At 34.0% G+C, this 18,346-nt stretch overlaps 1 protein-coding gene across 2 annotated transcripts in view; it reads right to left on the minus strand.

The window, feature by feature from the left end:
• Positions 1 to 18,346, minus strand: part of BRD10 (bromodomain containing 10) — a 131,045-nt gene that overhangs the window by 51,802 nt on the left and 60,897 nt on the right. For both annotated transcript variants that reach the window (XM_078436869.2, XM_078436868.2), the window contains exons 3-4: positions 14,316 to 15,730; positions 4,435 to 4,514 (exon numbers count right to left, since the gene is read on the minus strand). In XM_078436869.2, coding sequence (XP_078292995.1) covers positions 4,435 to 4,514; positions 14,316 to 15,730 — 1,495 coding nt within the window. The remainder of the gene's footprint in view (positions 1 to 4,434; positions 4,515 to 14,315; positions 15,731 to 18,346) is intronic.

Here is an 18,346-nt window from a genome sequence, read left to right on the forward strand (position 1 = left end):
TTTGGTCTCAATTTGTTATACTGAGGGTCTCAATTTGTTACTTTATTTAATATCCTTTAGTTTCTCCATTGGTTAAATATAGTATGGTTAACATACCTGTGAAAATTATAGTTTTTTATATTTTAAAAAGTTTTAAACTTTTTCACAGGTATGTTAAGGATCTGAGTTTATGCTTATGTTTAAAAATACTACCACTATGTAAGTCCTAGTCAGCAGCTGGATTCTGGATTTCCTCTATAAACCAGCCTTTAGAATAAACCACACATATATAAACAGGATCAAGTATAAGTTACATGAAAGATTTTGGTTACCAATGAAAAGCAAAGACATGGCAACTAAAGCTCTTACATTATTTTAAAATTTTACTGAGACTTGACACACTGTTTTAAAAATACTTCCTATGACTCTGTTATAACTGTGTTCAAAAAGAGAATTCACATACTAGATTTCTCTCTCAAATAAACAAATTAAAAGGCTTTGGCAAATATTAATTTTATTAAGAAAATTGATATTTACTTTTCAGTCTAACAGTCTTATATTACAAAACTGACAAAATAAAATTTTAGTCAATTTAATAAAGTCATAAGCAATTGTTCAATATGATTTAAAAGTTTAAATCACCAACATGCTAAATACTAAAAATAAAAATATTTCCTAATTTTTTTGCACCTATTGCTAAATTAAAAAACCCCAAAATTTCCCAATAAGCCAACTATATAATCACCATAACCCTATAGTGGGTAAGCATAAATTTTTCCCCTGATTAAATCTAATGATGCAAATATTACTTGGTTTTTCACTTTTCAAATTCTTGTAGGCTTAATCATAACATTTCATGATTTATAAAATATGACCAAATCTGAGATTTACTGCAAAGTCTTTATGTGGTAAAAGTCAGTAATAGATGCTTTTAAGCCAATTCTTAATTGATTTTCCTACTCATAACATTGTACTTATGTCTAAAGAATCTGGCATGCTTATTTGAAAAAATAAATAAGAAAGAATACATAAAACAGTTAACTCTCTCATTTAATTGTCACAAGAACCCTATAAGTAGGTACTATTGTTACCCCATTATACAGATGAGGAATTGAAAGCACAAAGAGGTTAAGGTTACAGAGTTAGTGGTAAAGCTGGCATTAGAACCTATATAGCCTGGTTCCAGAATCCATGCTTAACCACTATGCACATTACTGGTACCCATCTAGATCCACTGAATCAAGGATGAAATCTTGGTGCATAAAACCCAGGAATTTTCATTTTTAATAAAGGTATCACATTATTTTTATACTATCTAAAGTATGAGAACCACTGACATAACCCTTAGGAACAAGTGGCACAGATGTGGTTAGTCTCTTTATAATACACACACAAAAATAAACCCAACCCACTATTTGAATATCTATCGTGTATACCTTAAATAAAGGTAGGATAATTCTTTTCTTAAACTGAGATATAGATACTAGGTGTAAATATAAGTAAACATGAAGCAAACAGGCAATGTTAATTTCCAGATTTAAAAAAGTCAACAAAAACACCGTCGAATTAAAAAGTAGTTGAGGTCGGGGTGCCTGGGTGGCTCCAGTCGGTTAAGCATCTGACTCTTGGTTTCAGCTCAGGTCACGATCTCACTGTCTCGTAAGTTCAAGCCCCACAGCCACCTCTGCGCTAATGATGCAGACCCTACTTGGGATTCTCTGTCTCCCTCTCTCTCTGCCCTTCCCCCATTCATGCTGTCTCTGTCTCTCGAAATAAATAAATAAACTTAAAAAAAAAAAAGTAGCTGAGGTCAAAACAGGATTTACTTTTTTAATTCATTAGGACTTATCAAGAAATAAACTTTACAATTTAATCCCTGGACACATTTTTCTCTTAGCATGTTTTATTGTCTATTTAAAGATGGACTAATCCTTATACAAATTAAGTCAGGTTTTGCAAAAGGGATCCAATCTCTATCTACTAACAGCTTCATTACTTTCAGTAATATTTTAGAATAAATGTGGTGAAGAAAATCTCCCAGCGAAACCATTTTAGAAAGTATTTTTATGTTTAATACTAGTAATGGGATATTTAAAGAACTTGGATAAAATGAATAATTTGCAGAATCTGAGGTGCTAAATGACATATTGCTAGAACTTCTGGGAAAGAAATAAATTCACTTCTTTATTATATAATAATCAGTTTCTTACATGTGGGGAACTTCAAAGAAAAAAAATTCTACATAAAGTTATTTTGAAAGGCAAAACTATAGGTTTTATCTGTAACAACAAAGTTTACCAGTGACTAATACTGTCTTATCTCCTCTTCTTTGCTTATTTGAAGCAAATGACCTTTTTCCTGGGAGACAGCTATCAATTTCATGGGATAATACCATGGTATTCATATTATAAACTAGGCATAAGAACCACTGCTTTCATAAGCCTATTGCCCATCCTAGCGCACCCCCCCCCGCCCCGCCCCCCCCCCCCCCCCCCCCCCGCCCCACACACACACTAGGACACCTTAAGAACCAGGAAGGGGGTTTATATATAACATAATAAAACATAACATAATTAATATAATATTTATTTTAAACAGCTCAATTTGGCAAAACATGTACTCTGACCTTAAGTTTCTGAGAGTGGTAAGCAAATGGTCAGTAACTGACAAAGCATCACTTAGTATTGTGCTTTTCAAGATTTTTTGCTCTACCCATGGTCAAAAATATATTTTACAGTGCAAGCAAGTACAATAAACACAAGACCAAAACCAAAGTTTCATGAAATGATATTACCCTTACTGTATTTGACACATTCATAATTTCTTTTCTATTTTAACTGTTAGTTTATAAAAGGAATGGTGGTCATATAATCTGCTAGATTAATTTCATGCCTCACTAATGAATACCATTTGCAATTTTAAAAATACTATGCTATCTATGTCACTTATTACATATAAAAGTCCATCCACTAAGATAGGAATGGAAACAAACATCAACAGCAGGTCAGATCTGTTCTGAGACTTATATTCCTAGGATGAATATTTTAAGGGATTGAGGGGAAAAAAAATCAGTGGGAAAAATAGCAAAGGCTGGTATGATATCAGTGGAAGAATGACAATATTATAGTACTGAATACCAGGTATAAGCAATGGTTAGACAAGCCTCCAAGTAAAACAGTAAATATACGTTTTTCACTTAATATTCTGTAACCAAGGTTACTTTATACAAAAAGATTATGTAGAAATGTTTGAAATTCATTCTAAGAAAGTCATTAAAAATATCTATCCTAGGGGTGCCTAGGTGGTTCAGTTAGTTAAAATGTCCAACTCTTGATTTCTGCTCAGGTCATGATCTCACAGTTTCATGGGTTCAAGCCCTGCATCGGGCTGTGCTCTAATTGTGTGAAGACTGCTTGGAATTCTCTCTCCATCTCTCTCTCAAAAAAACTAAATAAACATTTAAAAAAATATATTCTATCCTAAAATACTAAAAGAAAATGCCTATTTTCTTTCACTGTTCATTTAAAATTGTATTTTTACCAATTAGTAACTTCCATAAAAACACTTCTAAAAATAAGATTTTTACTGAAAAATAAATGTGTTTACATTTTTGGATATATGTAACTATTAAACTCACATTACATATTACCAATATTTTCATAGTTATTGTTCTTTGTTTTCTTCTTGACTTGAGACTGACAGAAATTTATTTTAACACCATTTTTATTTTTTGGGAATTAAGTATTGTTAGAACTGGACTGGACATGGTAATACAAAGATATTTTAAAAGAAGAGTCATTTGAATGAAAAAACATCTTTTATTAGATTGAAAATAAAAGTATTATTTAGGGTGAAATTCTCTGCTGATTCTAGTACCAGCTACAAATGAAAAACTCTTCACGTAATAATCTGGCAGTAAATATAGTTATTTCTTTTTGCAGAAATGTGTAAAGACCATTCAATTAAATGTTACTTAATATTCTCTCTGAAGTTCATATATAGTTAAGAGTTAAAAGATTTGTTTTTAAGTTAATAAGTCTACTATTTCCACAGTGCCCAAATAAGTGAAAATAAATTACCTATTTACAAATTGTTTACAAATTATGATTTGTTCTTGGAAGACTCTCATGTACACATTTGCTATCATATATTAAACATTTATATTTATAATATATAGTATATATTCTATTAAACTACTTCTACAAAGTAGAATAACATAAGAAAAACCAGAGATTTTTGACTATCAAAGAGACAAAAATAGAGGTAAAAAATTTTCAAATACTAGATTGAATCTTAGCCATCCGTGCCTTGCACTTAAAGGGAAAAAAGTCATAGTTGGAAACACTTCATTTAAAGTATGGGTGTTACAGTGGAATTCAGCCAATCTCTTGAGGAACAATATAAACACTAAAAAAGTTAAACTAAAAAATGTTGAGACAAAATTGAAACATTTACCTGAAATTCTGGTACAGTGGGTGACTTTGTAACAGTTTTCCTCTTCTTTGTGATTGCTTTTTTAGATATGGATTTTTTTCCTTTCAAGATTAAAAGAGAAAAGCTTCATAATACTGTTTATAGCACTTCATTAACAAGAACCAAATTACATAGAACCTTGAAAGTTAAAATATAACTAACAGATGGCTTCTAGTGAGTCAAAATAAAGTGATGAATCAAAACAAGCCGTAGTAAAAGCAAACATTAAACTATAACTACCTGTAACAAGTATATTAACAAATGCTGTTTTCTTTACACATGAACTAAACTATCAAAATCTCTGATGAATTTCACAGTATCAGAACTTACTGTAATAAGATTTGGCAAAAAAAAAAAAAAAAAAAAAAAAAAAAAGGCACATTACTACTGCTCAGTTAAAAATCTAATTCACAACTTAAAATGAAATTTTATAAGACAAAAAAATCTTACCTTTTAACAATGACTTCCATAGTCAGGAACTTGCATAAAACTATACTCTGAAGACTATGGTCTTAAACCAATCTAATGTGAAAATCCTCTCAGCAGCTTAGGAAACAAGGTCTTTCTATCTCTTTATCTCTTTATCACCTAAGAGGCTGCCTTTGGCAGATTCAATAATCACTTTAAAAACAAGGTAAAAATCTCCCTTTAAAAAGTGCATCTAGTCATTTATGCAATCAGAAATCACTACGAAAAATAAATCCACATTCTTAAAGAAATCCAACTCATTAGCACAGATTGAAATGTATCTACTCTGTATTTAACATAACAGAGATATATACATGCATATAACCTCTGTTTTTAGAAAGGAACATGTTAAAGTGTTTTGTCTACATTTGCATTTAGCAAAATCAGTTAATAAACTGGTTGTTAATTATTCAACAAACATGAGATACAGGGCACTTTACAATTTATGGGAATAACAAAGAATTATAAAATGGAAATCCTGTCCTCCAGGAGCTGATAATCTATATAAGGGAATAAAAATTAATCAGAAACACTTAGAAGTTAATTTTAGTTCACAATCATTTGTACGTTAAAATCAGCTTAAAAGTTACTATTTTTTTACATAATCCCTTTCTGAACATTTTCCTATATAGATATGATCTGCTTCCATGCAAACAGTTCATTTGATTGCAACATTTTATTCAACTTGTAGGCACAATTCTAATTTAAATATAATTGTATTTTCTTCTGTATTCCTTTACAACCATATCACAGAACTGTCATTTGATCATTTCTAACTTTTGACTCAGTAAAATGCACGTATACTATGTTTGAACTACTACAAATTTTGAGTTGCTGAAGTTCACATGGATTTCACTGTCCTGTTCTATTAAGTATCAACCTGCTGTCACTTGACATTTGTTTTTAATAAAATAACCTAACATTTATTTCTTATCACTGTTACTTGTTTCCGTGCTTACACAGAATCTATACGGGAACTAAACTTCCACAAAAATAGGCAAGTGCGTGGTCTGCTTAACCAGTATTCAGGAAGAAGTGATTCAACTCTTGGTATCTCTATAACACAGCTAGAATAACTGATTTCTAATTGGATGCAATAGGTACCTCTCAAAGGGACTCATGAGTCTGGACACAAGAATGCCTTTCTTCTATAAACTACATTTTTTAAAGTTCATAGGAAAAGATTTAATAGCCTCATGAATTTTGGGAAAGCTATAAAAACAATTTGAAGGAAATGAAATCCTTCCTTATCCCCCCACCCCCACCCCAGCCCCAGCACTGTTGTAATTAGCTTTTTAAAAACCATGTGAAAATAAATGAGTAAATATCGTTTGATTTTGCATTCATTTGTAAGCACAACAGAGGTCACCCTTGATACTTCCAATAAAGTTTATATTGTTGCCACATAAGCACTAAATTTGGGTACTAAAGCTCAAGTTCACTCTAGCAGCCATGCTTATTTTAATGGATTAAGCAGCTGAAGTGGTTACTGGGTATTTCCTTTCACTATATGATTAGGATACCTAAATGTAGATTAAATAAATGGAAGTAGTATTCTGTTGTGGTTTTAAGCTTGAGTTTTAGAACTAAACTACCTGGGTTTGAATACCAGTTCTAACCACCTACTAGCTACAAATTGCTTTATTTCCTTGTGCAGTTTATCTATAAAACAGAGATAATGATATTACCTACTTTCTTATTGAGAATTAAAACGTAAAAAAAACTCAGACTACTGTTAGGCACATGGTTAAGTGATCAATGTTAGTTGTTATTATCTCCCTTAGCTAAGCCATTATGTTAAGTGTCTAAACAAATATTATCATTTAACCTTCTTCAAATTATTTTATTAACTTATTCTTTCATCTTAGTTCTTGCTTATATATCCTCTGTGCTACCACTCTACTTCCTACAATATTTATGTAACACATTATACAGTATTGTAATGATCCATTTATAGGTTTCTCATCCTTACTAGACTGAATTATTGATGACAGAAATCACATTATTCGTTTTTTATTTACAGCATTTTTCATACAAGAAGTTATGAGAAATGATCCTTAAACAGAAAAATCCTAATTTTAATCAGAAATTTCACCGGTCTGGAGATAGGAAAAGGGAGGCAGGTAACTGTTTATAATTCTTAAGGTCTCTCTGAGTCCATTTTTAAATAAAGAAAGCACTGGCAATAACTAGATAATTTACGCAATTTACCAAAGAGTTTCACAACATGACCTAGGAGTGGTAGTAAGAACACTAATTTTTATTGAGAACCTATTATGTCAGACACTTAGCAAGATAATTTATATAAATTATCTCAATTAATACTCAAAACAACCCCTCAAGGTAGGCAACACCTCATTTTAATGTAGGATAACTGAAAACCAAAGGTTACTTAACTTATTCAAGTGTTACACTGTAAGCAAGCACCACAGCCAGGGATTCTAACTCCAAAGTCCAAGTTCTTTCCATTATATAATTCTACCTCTTGAAAATCAGTTACCATTTACTGATTCCTACCACCTGCCAGGCACCATGTTAAGTACTATGCATTCACTATTCCAATTAATCTTTGTAATGATTACATCAAGGTATGTCTTACCTCATTTTTCACAGATAAAAAAACTGGCTATCAACAGGCAAATAAACTGATAGAGGACTTATAGCTAATGTGCACTGGACATATATTTGCACTACATCTGCCTCACTTCAAAGTTGTGTGCTTTTTATGATAAAATACTGCATTCTTTCAAATTTTCTGCAGGAATGTAATTTGCTTCTGACTGATTTCACAGCATTCCTTTTTTGATTAGGATTATAAGATTCACATATTCACTATTAGTATCTTCAGACTATATCCTCATAAAAATTTGGATACAAATTTTCCTTCATTCTTCAGTAAAAACTGGCTCTTCCTTTTTATTATACCACTTTTAAAATGTAGCATGGATACTACAAAACCACCAGGCTTTATTTGGTAATCTGCTTTTGTTCCAGGGCAAGATATATATAGGGCAAGCTACATACTGCCCCCTAGTGGGCTTCCATTCTTCCACCACTCACTTGATGATACACCAGGTCTTTACCCCACCCCCCCCAGCCCTAAATCATCTCGTCCCATAAAACAGAATACAATTTTCAGATCTGGGACTGTGCTAAAGTCAGAAAGCATATACAGAATTTTGACACAATTATTGGGCCTAAAATACACACATGAGCAAAAAATGAGTGTCAACTTGTACCTGGAAAATAGAGAAGGAAAACTTAACATGGCCTAGTAATTAGTATTCAAGTGTGGCCTAAGGAAGCTTTTTAAAACTATGCTGAGGACAGCTGTAGTAAAGGAAGCCCAGCTTGAGAGAAAGACAATGTAACTAAAAATATATTTTATAACTTAGGCACAAAACTCTAGTCTTCCAGAACATGGAGATATACCTCTTAACTAGCAAAATGCAGGTGATTATTATCCCCAATCCAACTCCTCTTTCCTGTCTCTTATTCTCCATCTTTCCCTTCTCCTTTATCTGCCTTACCTGACTGTCATCATTCTTTGGCCCCTTGAACTATTCAGAGACTTCGATTTCAAAGCCCTCCTAGATTTGGCCTTCTTATGTTAAAAATTATCCTGGAGCACCTGGGTGGCTCAGTTGGTTGGGTGTTTGATTTCGGTTCAGGTCATGATCTCACAGTTCCTGGGTTTGAGCCCGCATCAGGCTCTGTGCTGACAGCTCAGAACCTGGAGCCTGCTTTGGATTCTGTGTCTCCCTCTCTCTCTGCCCCTCCCTAGCTCGTGTTTGCCCACCTGCACTCTTTCTCTCAAAAATAAACATTAAAAAAAAAAACTATCCTAACACATTCGCTAGTTTCTCAGTGCTTACATTTTAGGAATCGTAACAAATGAATGGATACTAAGACATTAATCACTGTTAAAAAAAAAAAAAGGCCAAGGGCATTTATATTATTAAATAGAAATCTGGGAAGTGGCTGGAATGTGAAGTCACAGAACCAGAGTCTAAATTTGACTTTTTATGTACTAAATGTTCATGTCGTAAGCAAATATTTAGTCTATACAAGTTTCTGGAGTGTTGTATCTCTTAAGTAAGCAATTTAACCTTAACAAAACAGCTGATTTTCTTTCCATTCTTCTTGCCTATTAGCAAATTTCTCATCATACTGGTAACTTTTTGCCACTATCATATAATTCAATAACTGCTAAACAATGATTTTTTTCTCCTTTAGCTTAAAATACTGAATCAGCTGTCAAATTCTGCTTATTGTAACATCTCTCTCAAAACATTATTTTCTTCTGTCAATGTGAAAGAAAAGTCATATAGTCAGTCATTCTCTATCTGGATTTAGAAATTTCCTCTTCTTAAACTTACCTTCAACCCCTTCATGAAAACCCTGCCAGTTTCTTTTATAACTCTTTAATGGTCCTAACTATTCTGCAAGATCCTTTCTCCTAATCCTGCCACTTATTAGCTATGTAACCTTGGACAAGTTAATAAACATCTCTGTGCCTCAGTTTTTTAAATCTATAAAATCTATATAATGAGGAATAATAATACCATTTAATGGAGTTTTTATGAAAATCAAATGAGAAAATATATATAAAGGCTTAGAACAGTGTCTGGCATACAGTTAGCACTTATGAGTATAGTATATAGCATTAAAATAAAAGGACAAAATACTCTATCGATCCTTCACTCTCTTATATCTTGGCATCTTGAGTTGGTCCTCTAAAATTTTCCCCATACAGACACACATAGTTAGGATCTTTGGGTTTTCAACAACAACAACAACAAAAAACTGTAAAACTTTTTCACAATAACGGGTCTGGATGTAACCAAATATTGTAGATTACACTCCTTTTTTAGTTATTCCCTAAAAGGAGCTTATTGCTTTTTACACATTATCTCTTATTGTAAGGTCATTTCCTTGCACTAGGCACTTGATGCAATTATTTAAAACAGCACCACCTGTCCAGAAAGAGATCACCCATAACTGGCACAGTCTCATCATTCAAATAGCTTCTAAAACCTCAACTTTTCACCTTTTTCCTTATGTTTTTCTCTGTGTTTTCAGTGACACCAGCTTAATTATACCCTCATGCTTTTATTCACATTATTAACCACTGTTCATCTATCCAATCCCCACTATTCTTCAAAGTCTTTTATCCTCTGCAAAACCTTCCAAGACAACTATAGCAAACACTGACTGATTTACTCTCCACTTGACCTTTTACTCTATTATATACTTAACAATTATTAAAATGAATTGTTTACCACTTTGAGCCTTAGTTTATTCACTTATAAAAGAATAACACCACCACTTGTCTTATTTATTTTAATCAGTTCAGAGGAGCTAACACAAAATGATTTCGTTGAAAATAATGAACATGTGAGAAGAGGGAAAAACCCTCCAAACCAAATTGGCTAAAATGAGTAACTTAAAACACCATAAGCTTTTTGTAACAATTAATGTATCTTTAATAATTTTTGCCCATCTTTTTCAGGTTTTATAAAAAGTCCTCTAGTTTTTAAAACCTATTTTATTTCAGCCAACTCTACTCCACAAAATCTATAACAGAATACTATTGAAAACAACCAAAATGTCTAATAAGGAGGTTGGAAAAATAACTACAAAATACACATAACAAAATGATGGTGCAAAGATCTACTGATCACACAGAAGTTCACGGTGCACTGTTACGCAAGGAAAAAACAGATTGTAAAATGGTATGGATAGTACAATGCTAATTCAAAAATATATAGGCCTGAAAAGGATATAAAAGATACATTTTAAGGAGCTAATCTTATAGCTGAGTAAACTATATTATGTGTGTTCATTTATTTATTCGACAGATTCCTACACAATGTGTTGGTCACTGTGCTAACCTTCTGTCCCCAAGAATGTTATAAAATACAGGGAAGACAATCATCAAAATAATTTACAAAGAAATAAACGCAACCATTATAAGTAAAAGTTATAAGTATTATAAAGGAGAAGTATCTGATGCTATAAGCATGCACAATTGGGGATATTCCAACGTTTTTCTATTCTATAATGTTTCTAAGAGTAAGGAAAGGCTTAAATAACTAAAAATGAATTCAATTAAAAAGCAGAAAGCAAACTCCAATTCTAAAAAAATAGATAAAAATACTTAAAAGTTGCAAAACTGCCCCAGAGTTCCCTAAAATTATCTAATCATTCTCAACCAATTTGTCTTTGCACCTTCTACTAAAAATTATCTCCCACCTGCTAAATTTAGAGAGTCCACCAAAAATTAAAGCCTGTATAATCAACATAAAATGGACATTAACCGCATGTAGAATTTACTCTATCCTAAGTGAATGCTCATGGATGACACACTTTATCCCAAAGCATATTCTACAGAATGCTATTACTTGAAAAAAAAATCTCTGTGTTCAAGTAAACTTAAAAGTACTAGGTTAAACAAAACTAAACAGTTTTTTTTCTTCAAGGCTTCCCAGAGTCCTTAAAATAAAGGCCCCAAATCACTTTTCCACAATTCTGAAGTTCAAAAAGTTCTCAAAACTAACCTTTTAAAAATAATTTATATGGTAGCAAAACTTGACATGAACTGTTCTAAGGTTCTTTATAGTTTTCATCTCATTTAACCCATTCACATATCTTTCTGTAAAAACTATGTGTGTAATTACAGGGGCTACACCAAACTCAACTGGGGATGTTATTTAATAAACATATATATCATACTATCCTTCTATAATCTGATGATTTCTGAATTCCAAAACATATCTGATACAAGAGTTTTGTAAAATGCATTGTGGACCTGTACTAATGCACAATGTGAATCTAGAAGAGGAGCATTTCCACATTTTCCAAACATGTCACCATGGAGCTCCCTTTTAAAAATAGTGAAAGAGAAAACACTGGATTAGAGTATGCCCAAAACTGACTATAAAAGGCTACAATGCCTCATAACTAATAAAGGAGCCCAGGGCAAAGCCTCAGGAAGACAAGTGTACTGAAAATGATGTAAAACAAATGTTCTGTTGTTGTTGTTGTTGTTGTTGTTGTTGTTATGCACCTAGGTGGCTCCATCAGTTAAGCCTCCGACTCTTGGTTTCAGCTCAAGTCATGATCTCACGGTTTGTGAGTTTGAGCCCTATAGGGCTCCACAATGACAGCAGGGAGCCTGTTTGGGATTCCCTCTCTCACTCTCTCTGCCCCTCCCCAGCTCCCTCTCTAAATAAATAAATAAATAAATAAATAAATAAATAAATTTAATTTAAAAAATTTTTTAAAAGGCATGGCTCAGTCGGTTTTGGCTCAGGTCATGATCTCATGGTTCATGAGTTTGAGCCCCACATCGGGCTCTGTGCTGACAGCACAGAGCTTGCTTGGGATTCTCTCTTTCTCCCTCTCTCTGCCCCAGGCTTGCTCACTCTCTCTGTCCCTCTCTCTCAAAATAAATAAATAAATAAAAATTTTAATATCATTTTATGTACTGCTGTTATAACAGAAAGGAGTTTAGTATCTTATAAAGAAAGAGTGGGCATATGCTTACCCAGAATTATCAAGGGAGAGAGAAACTGTATTTGCCAAATCCAAGTATTTTTGTTACTGAAGACTAACCTCCTAAATTTGCTCTGAAGATAAAATTAGTATATAGGCTAGTGCATTATTTTCTTCTATTTCATCCCTGTAAGCTGTCTATACCCACCTAAAGATGCTCAGAGAGGGTACATAAGTACTTGCTGAATTTACTTCTATCTTTTTTTTTTTTATTCACTTGGACAACTGGACATGACACTCCCACAAATATTCTCTCTGATCTACAAATATTCTGCACTACCATTTAAAAAATGTGGCAACACTTTAATTGCTTACCATAAAAATACATTTAAAAGTAATCCTTACAGTTAATATTTTTACTCTCCTATTGGTAAAGCCTGTATAGGAGCTACATCAGTATCTACCCCCATAAGTCACAATTACCTTTGAACACATGAATAGTAGGTCATAAATAAATAAAAGGTTTCAGGTGACAATGGTACTAATAAAACAGTATTACATACTTTAGCACTGGAAAAAATATTTCCAACTTAAACTACTAATTAATATTTTTGAGAGGAAAACGTGACAAATCAAACTAAATTTATATAGCCTAAATATGTGGATTATTACAAAATTTAAAAGGCTTATTTCTGAAAGTTACTTTTAAAAATTGTAGTTTTTCATCATCTGGCCAGTGTAGTGGTTCAACTTTGCAATTATCAGTTCATCAAATTAAGCCTGTTCTTAATAGTAAATTTTATGCTTCCTTATCAATGATATATTACATACACGTTTTAAAATATACTTAACTGTATTCATTTAAATAACAGCAAGTATATCAACTAAACAAACTTCACTCTCTCATTTGCCAACTCATTATCAAATTATTGTCAAATCCTAATTATCTTTGTTACTGAGGGAAGACATAAAAAATGGAAATCCACAAATAATGACAATAAACCACAACTCATTTTAGTAAACAATTCAAGTTTTTCCCAACCAGGCAAATTTTATAATAAGTGGAGTTCAACATCTGCTTTTATCTCACCTATCTTCTTGACAAACAAGACACAGAAACTGATTAAGAGGCAAACAATAGAAAAAGCAAAAACACCTGAGTAATGAAAAGATAGTGCAACCAACCACCGAAGACTTTATTTACAGAATTTTTTGTTATTCTTTAAATAGACTTGCAACAAATACATGGGGTATTCAAATTTGATGTAAGACAAATGTGCAAATCTTCTTACAAAATATGCTTCATGTCCTATTAGTTGATGCAATGTTTTTCCTTGTATTTCACATTTTTCCTGGGTATGAAAATATATATTGAAAATAGAGTGCTAAAAAATATATGATGTGGGAAAAAACCAACACCCAAAAAGATAATCTGACTTGCCTTGGTTTAAGTTGCTATGTACTCTATATAGTATTGGGAATGGTATCTCCTGATATCAGTGCTTTTTCCATTTGCTGTACTGGTCTTAGCCTGGGGGGAAAAACACTTCTCAAAAATGATAGGAAGCATTATTTATCAAGAATCTGGTCCAGAGAAATGTAAAAACATGTCCAAAGATCTTCAACTGAAAATTAAATTAAAATGTACTGTGACGGTATTTTTTTCTGTTGAGTATACAAAACCTCTTCTGCTCTGAGTTTTAATCAGTGGAAGAATATAAAACTTGATCTCTTAAACACACACACACACACACACACACACACACACACACACACACACACATATACACACATGCACACACACTTTTCATTCTGTTAATCAGTGCCTCTCATGCCTAATTGCAAGAACAACATGAAGTATGCTTAAATGTAATTCTCATCCATTTGTGTTAGCTTACCAGATTTGTGCTTCTTGTGTTTTGCTTTCTTTTTGATGATCAATAACTTATTCTGGATCTCAGGTTTGTAAGATTTGAATGCAAGAGAATGAAGACTTTCACGCTTTCTCTGTAAGTTTTCATTTAAAACATCTTTCAATTTCTTTTTTTTCTTTTTCTTCTTTTTTGCCCTCATTTTAGTTAGTTTGATTTTCTTGTGACTCTGCAGTGACTGCTCTAATAGAATGTCTCTTACAACTTTGTGGCAGTTAAATTCTGGATGATCACTGTGACTTCCATTTACATGTATTTGGCAAGATTTTAGAGCATTTTCTTTTAATGGACTGGGTTCAGGCTTTACTCTGGAAGCTTCACCATATTTTTCTTGATTTTCTATAAACCTTATTTCACCTGGACTAAGAGGCTCTCCAAAGCCAGTAACTTCCCCTGGACTCCCTGGTTCCCCTAAATTTTCTTTATAACAATCAGTTTTTTTAATTTCACAGGGCCTGCAAATTATAATTTCACAGCTGGATTTCACTTCCATTTCAACAGGGATGTCATGATTATCCAAGTTCATTTTAGCAGAGCCCCAAGTTGTATCAAAATTAGTTTCCTGCTCTTTCTTGAAGGCAGAGGAGAGGCCTATACTACACCTATGTTCTCCATTACTCGTACTAACATAGTCACATTTCAATTTCTCCAGTTTAATCCGAGGTACTCTTTGTATTTTAATGGGTGGAACTGGAAATTCTGGGGCTTGAAAAGGTCTCTGTTTATAAATCCGTACATCTGCACCACAGAACTGTGGAAAATGCACATAAGCATTCTCCAAATAATCGTAACCCAAGATAACTTCCCTGCATTCATGAATAGGCTGTCCAAGTACAGCATCTTGAACTTCTTTTTGTGTTTCATACACAAAGTCACAAAGACCCTTAAGTAACCATACTTTTTGGTAAAAAGGTAGTTCATGAAAAGGTTTTTCTTCCAATGGATTAACTTCTCCAAGAACTTTAAAAAACTGAGGACATAACCCAAGCTTTTCAGCACAGTTGTCAGGATTTTCAGTCTGTCCTACAGCAGTATACCACTGCTGTACTTTCTGTCTCAGTGCTGCTTCCCAGGTCCTATAAGGCAAAGTAGGTCTTCGATGTAAGGTAGGTCTGCGATGAGGTGGACTTAACAGAGAAGTCATTATTTTAGAAAGAAAAGCATTACACTGAGGCATTAGAAGACAACGTTCCAATTCGTAAAAGACTATTTCTGGCAAATTTAGAATTTGTTGGGCTAAACAAAGAAAATGACCAATAGCTGGAATTTCCCACATAGTCTCCATACAAGTTGGAGCTGCTTGAGCTAGGAGTTTTCTTTCCCATTCTTCCATTTCCTTTTGACTAGCTTCTTCTGCTTCTTTTCTTTCCTGCTCCCGAAGCCTAAAGAAAGTTTAACAAATTATACTATTGTTAAAGTAGAAAGTACCATTAAATACTAAATATTTGGTGTCGTATTAATCTTTAATCAACAAGGCAAATGGCTACAAAGTATCTCATTAGATGTACCATTATTTTCTTCAGATGATGAAATAAATATATAACTTGACACTGAGTCTTCTGACATTTCTTCATCCAAAGTAAAATTCTTCAACTTAGGATGTGTATCAATTTCAAAGTAAATGAAAAAAAATTTAAACATGTGTACTAAACAAAAGCACAGGGTAGTGCTTTCTAAAAGTAGTATGATGTCATATAAGAACTATAAAGATATTTAAATCCTTTGACATGGTCGTTCCGTTCCTAGAAAGTTTTTGTTTGTATTAACTTGACAGAGTTAACTTTTAACCATATAAAAAAAGTTATAAAGAAGTTTTTATAAACTTTTGTTAAGTTATAAAAAAGTTACACAATTGGGAAATAAGCTGGCTATTATTAGCTAGCCTGAAAAACTAAAATTATGGGAGGAGGATGGCACAGGAGTAGGGGGGCCCTAAGCTTACCTCATCCCTTGAACATAGCTAGATAAATATCAAATCATTCTGAACACCTAAGAAATTGATTTGAGGACTGAGAGAATAAAACTTCACATCTACAAGAAGAAAAATGACCACCTCGTGGAAGGTAGGAGCTACAGACAATTGTTGTGGAGGAGAAAAGAACTGTGAGTGCTGTGGAGAGGAGGGAGCCCTGATCATGGAGGTGTGCCTGAATGAGAGAGAAAGAGTAAAGCAACAGGCAGGGGACTGCACAAGAAAAACTCTTCCCCAACACCAGTGACTGGGAAAAAGAGAGGGGCTGACTGTTAGTTTTTATGAGCAGTGGAGCTCAAAGTCTGAAGTTTTAGAAGACCCTACCATCGCTGGGTTGTATCTGGCAGGCTTAGCAGTGCCCCAGTGGGGAAGGAAGGAGGAAGGAGATACAGGAGTAGGAAGCATGATCTGAATATCCCCTGGGTCCAACTGGGAGAAACAGTTCCCCTTCTTGGGAGTTCATTTGGGAGTGGTGGCATGGACTCTCCCAGGACAAAAGAACTGATGGTGCCAATGTGTTGCCCTATTCCCTAGAATAGGAACAAAGACACAGGCTGAAGGTATCAAGTCTTGGTGCCAGCTTTTTGCTGCACTTCACCATAAACTCTGAACCACTGTGTGGTCATGCAACTGCTTTCCTGGGACAAACTGGTAAATGGCAAAAGCATAGCAAGACCCTCTCCCAAAGCATCAGCACTGGTGCAGGCTACACGGTTCCCTAAAATTTGGAGTTCTGAAACCCAGCCACATGGCAGAGATAAAGCGTAAGAGTACTGTGCTGCCTGGCAGGCAGACAGTTGGGACTCAGACAAGGTGAAGGCAGGGATCTGACAGAAGCTGGGAACAGTAGAGAGGGATTCTTTGCTCTTCTACAATGACTTCTTGAGGAGTGGCGGGGCGAACTCCTTGCTCCCAGGAGAAGAGAGCTGGCAACATCACTTTCTTGCTCTCCCCCATCAGTACTGACCAAATTCAATGAGCTAAACAGCCTCCTCAGTGGAGACCAGAGCTGCTTACAACAAGCTCCACCCCACTGTGCCCTGCAGGTGCATCTCCACTAGGGCAAGACCACCTGAAAATCAGCGCAGCAGGCTTCTCCCCCAAACCCAGTGCATCCCGTCATGCACAGAGTTTACTGACAGAGTGCTTCAAAGCTTCAATTTAGGAGAAATAAGGTCTAGCTTCATTTTTTTTTGGATTCCACATCTTTTAAAAAGCAGATCAAAACACACCTACAGACCTAGACAAAAACTACCACACAGTGGACAATGTCCAAACACCCCCTACTGCAAGCAAGGAGACACTCTGCAGAGGACCGGCCTGAGGGTAGGAAAAGCCAAAATACAACAACAAACTGCATATAGGATACCCCTTTTGTTGGTCTCTTCTTAATATAGCCATTACTCTCAGGAGCAGGAATAGAACAGGCTTTCCTAATAATCACACACACAAAAAAACAGTGACCTAAAGAAAATGACAAAACAGAGGAATCCATCCAAAAGAAAGAAAAGGAAAAAGTCACGGTTGGGGATTCAATCATTACAGACATAAGATATCTGAACCATAATTTAAAACAACGATTATAAGGATACTAACTAGCTGGGCTTGAAAAAAGCATAGAAGATACTAGAGAATCCTTTACTGAAGAGATAAAAAAAACTAAAATCTCAGGCTAAAATTAAAAATACTATAACTAAGTTGCAAACCCAACTGGATGACATGACAATAAGGATGTATGAAGTAGAGGAATGAATCAGTGATATAGAAGACAGAATTATAGAGAACAATGAAGCAAAAAATAAGAGGGAAACAAAGGTATTGGATCACGATGGTAGACTTAGGGAACTCAGCAACTCCTTAAAGCATTTGTATCACATTTGTATCACAGGAGTCCTAGAAGAAGAGAGGAAAAAAGAGGAAGATTTATTTCAGCAAATTAGAGCTGCAAACTTCCCTAATATGGGGAAGGACAATACACATCAAAAGTCAAGAAGTGCAAGAACTCCCATTAAATTCAATAAAAACG

Source organism: Panthera onca, chromosome D4 (genome assembly GCF_046562875.1).
Source record: "Panthera onca isolate mPanOnc1 chromosome D4, mPanOnc1 haplotype 2, whole genome shotgun sequence".
Classification (NCBI taxonomy): domain Eukaryota; kingdom Metazoa; phylum Chordata; class Mammalia; order Carnivora; family Felidae; genus Panthera; species Panthera onca.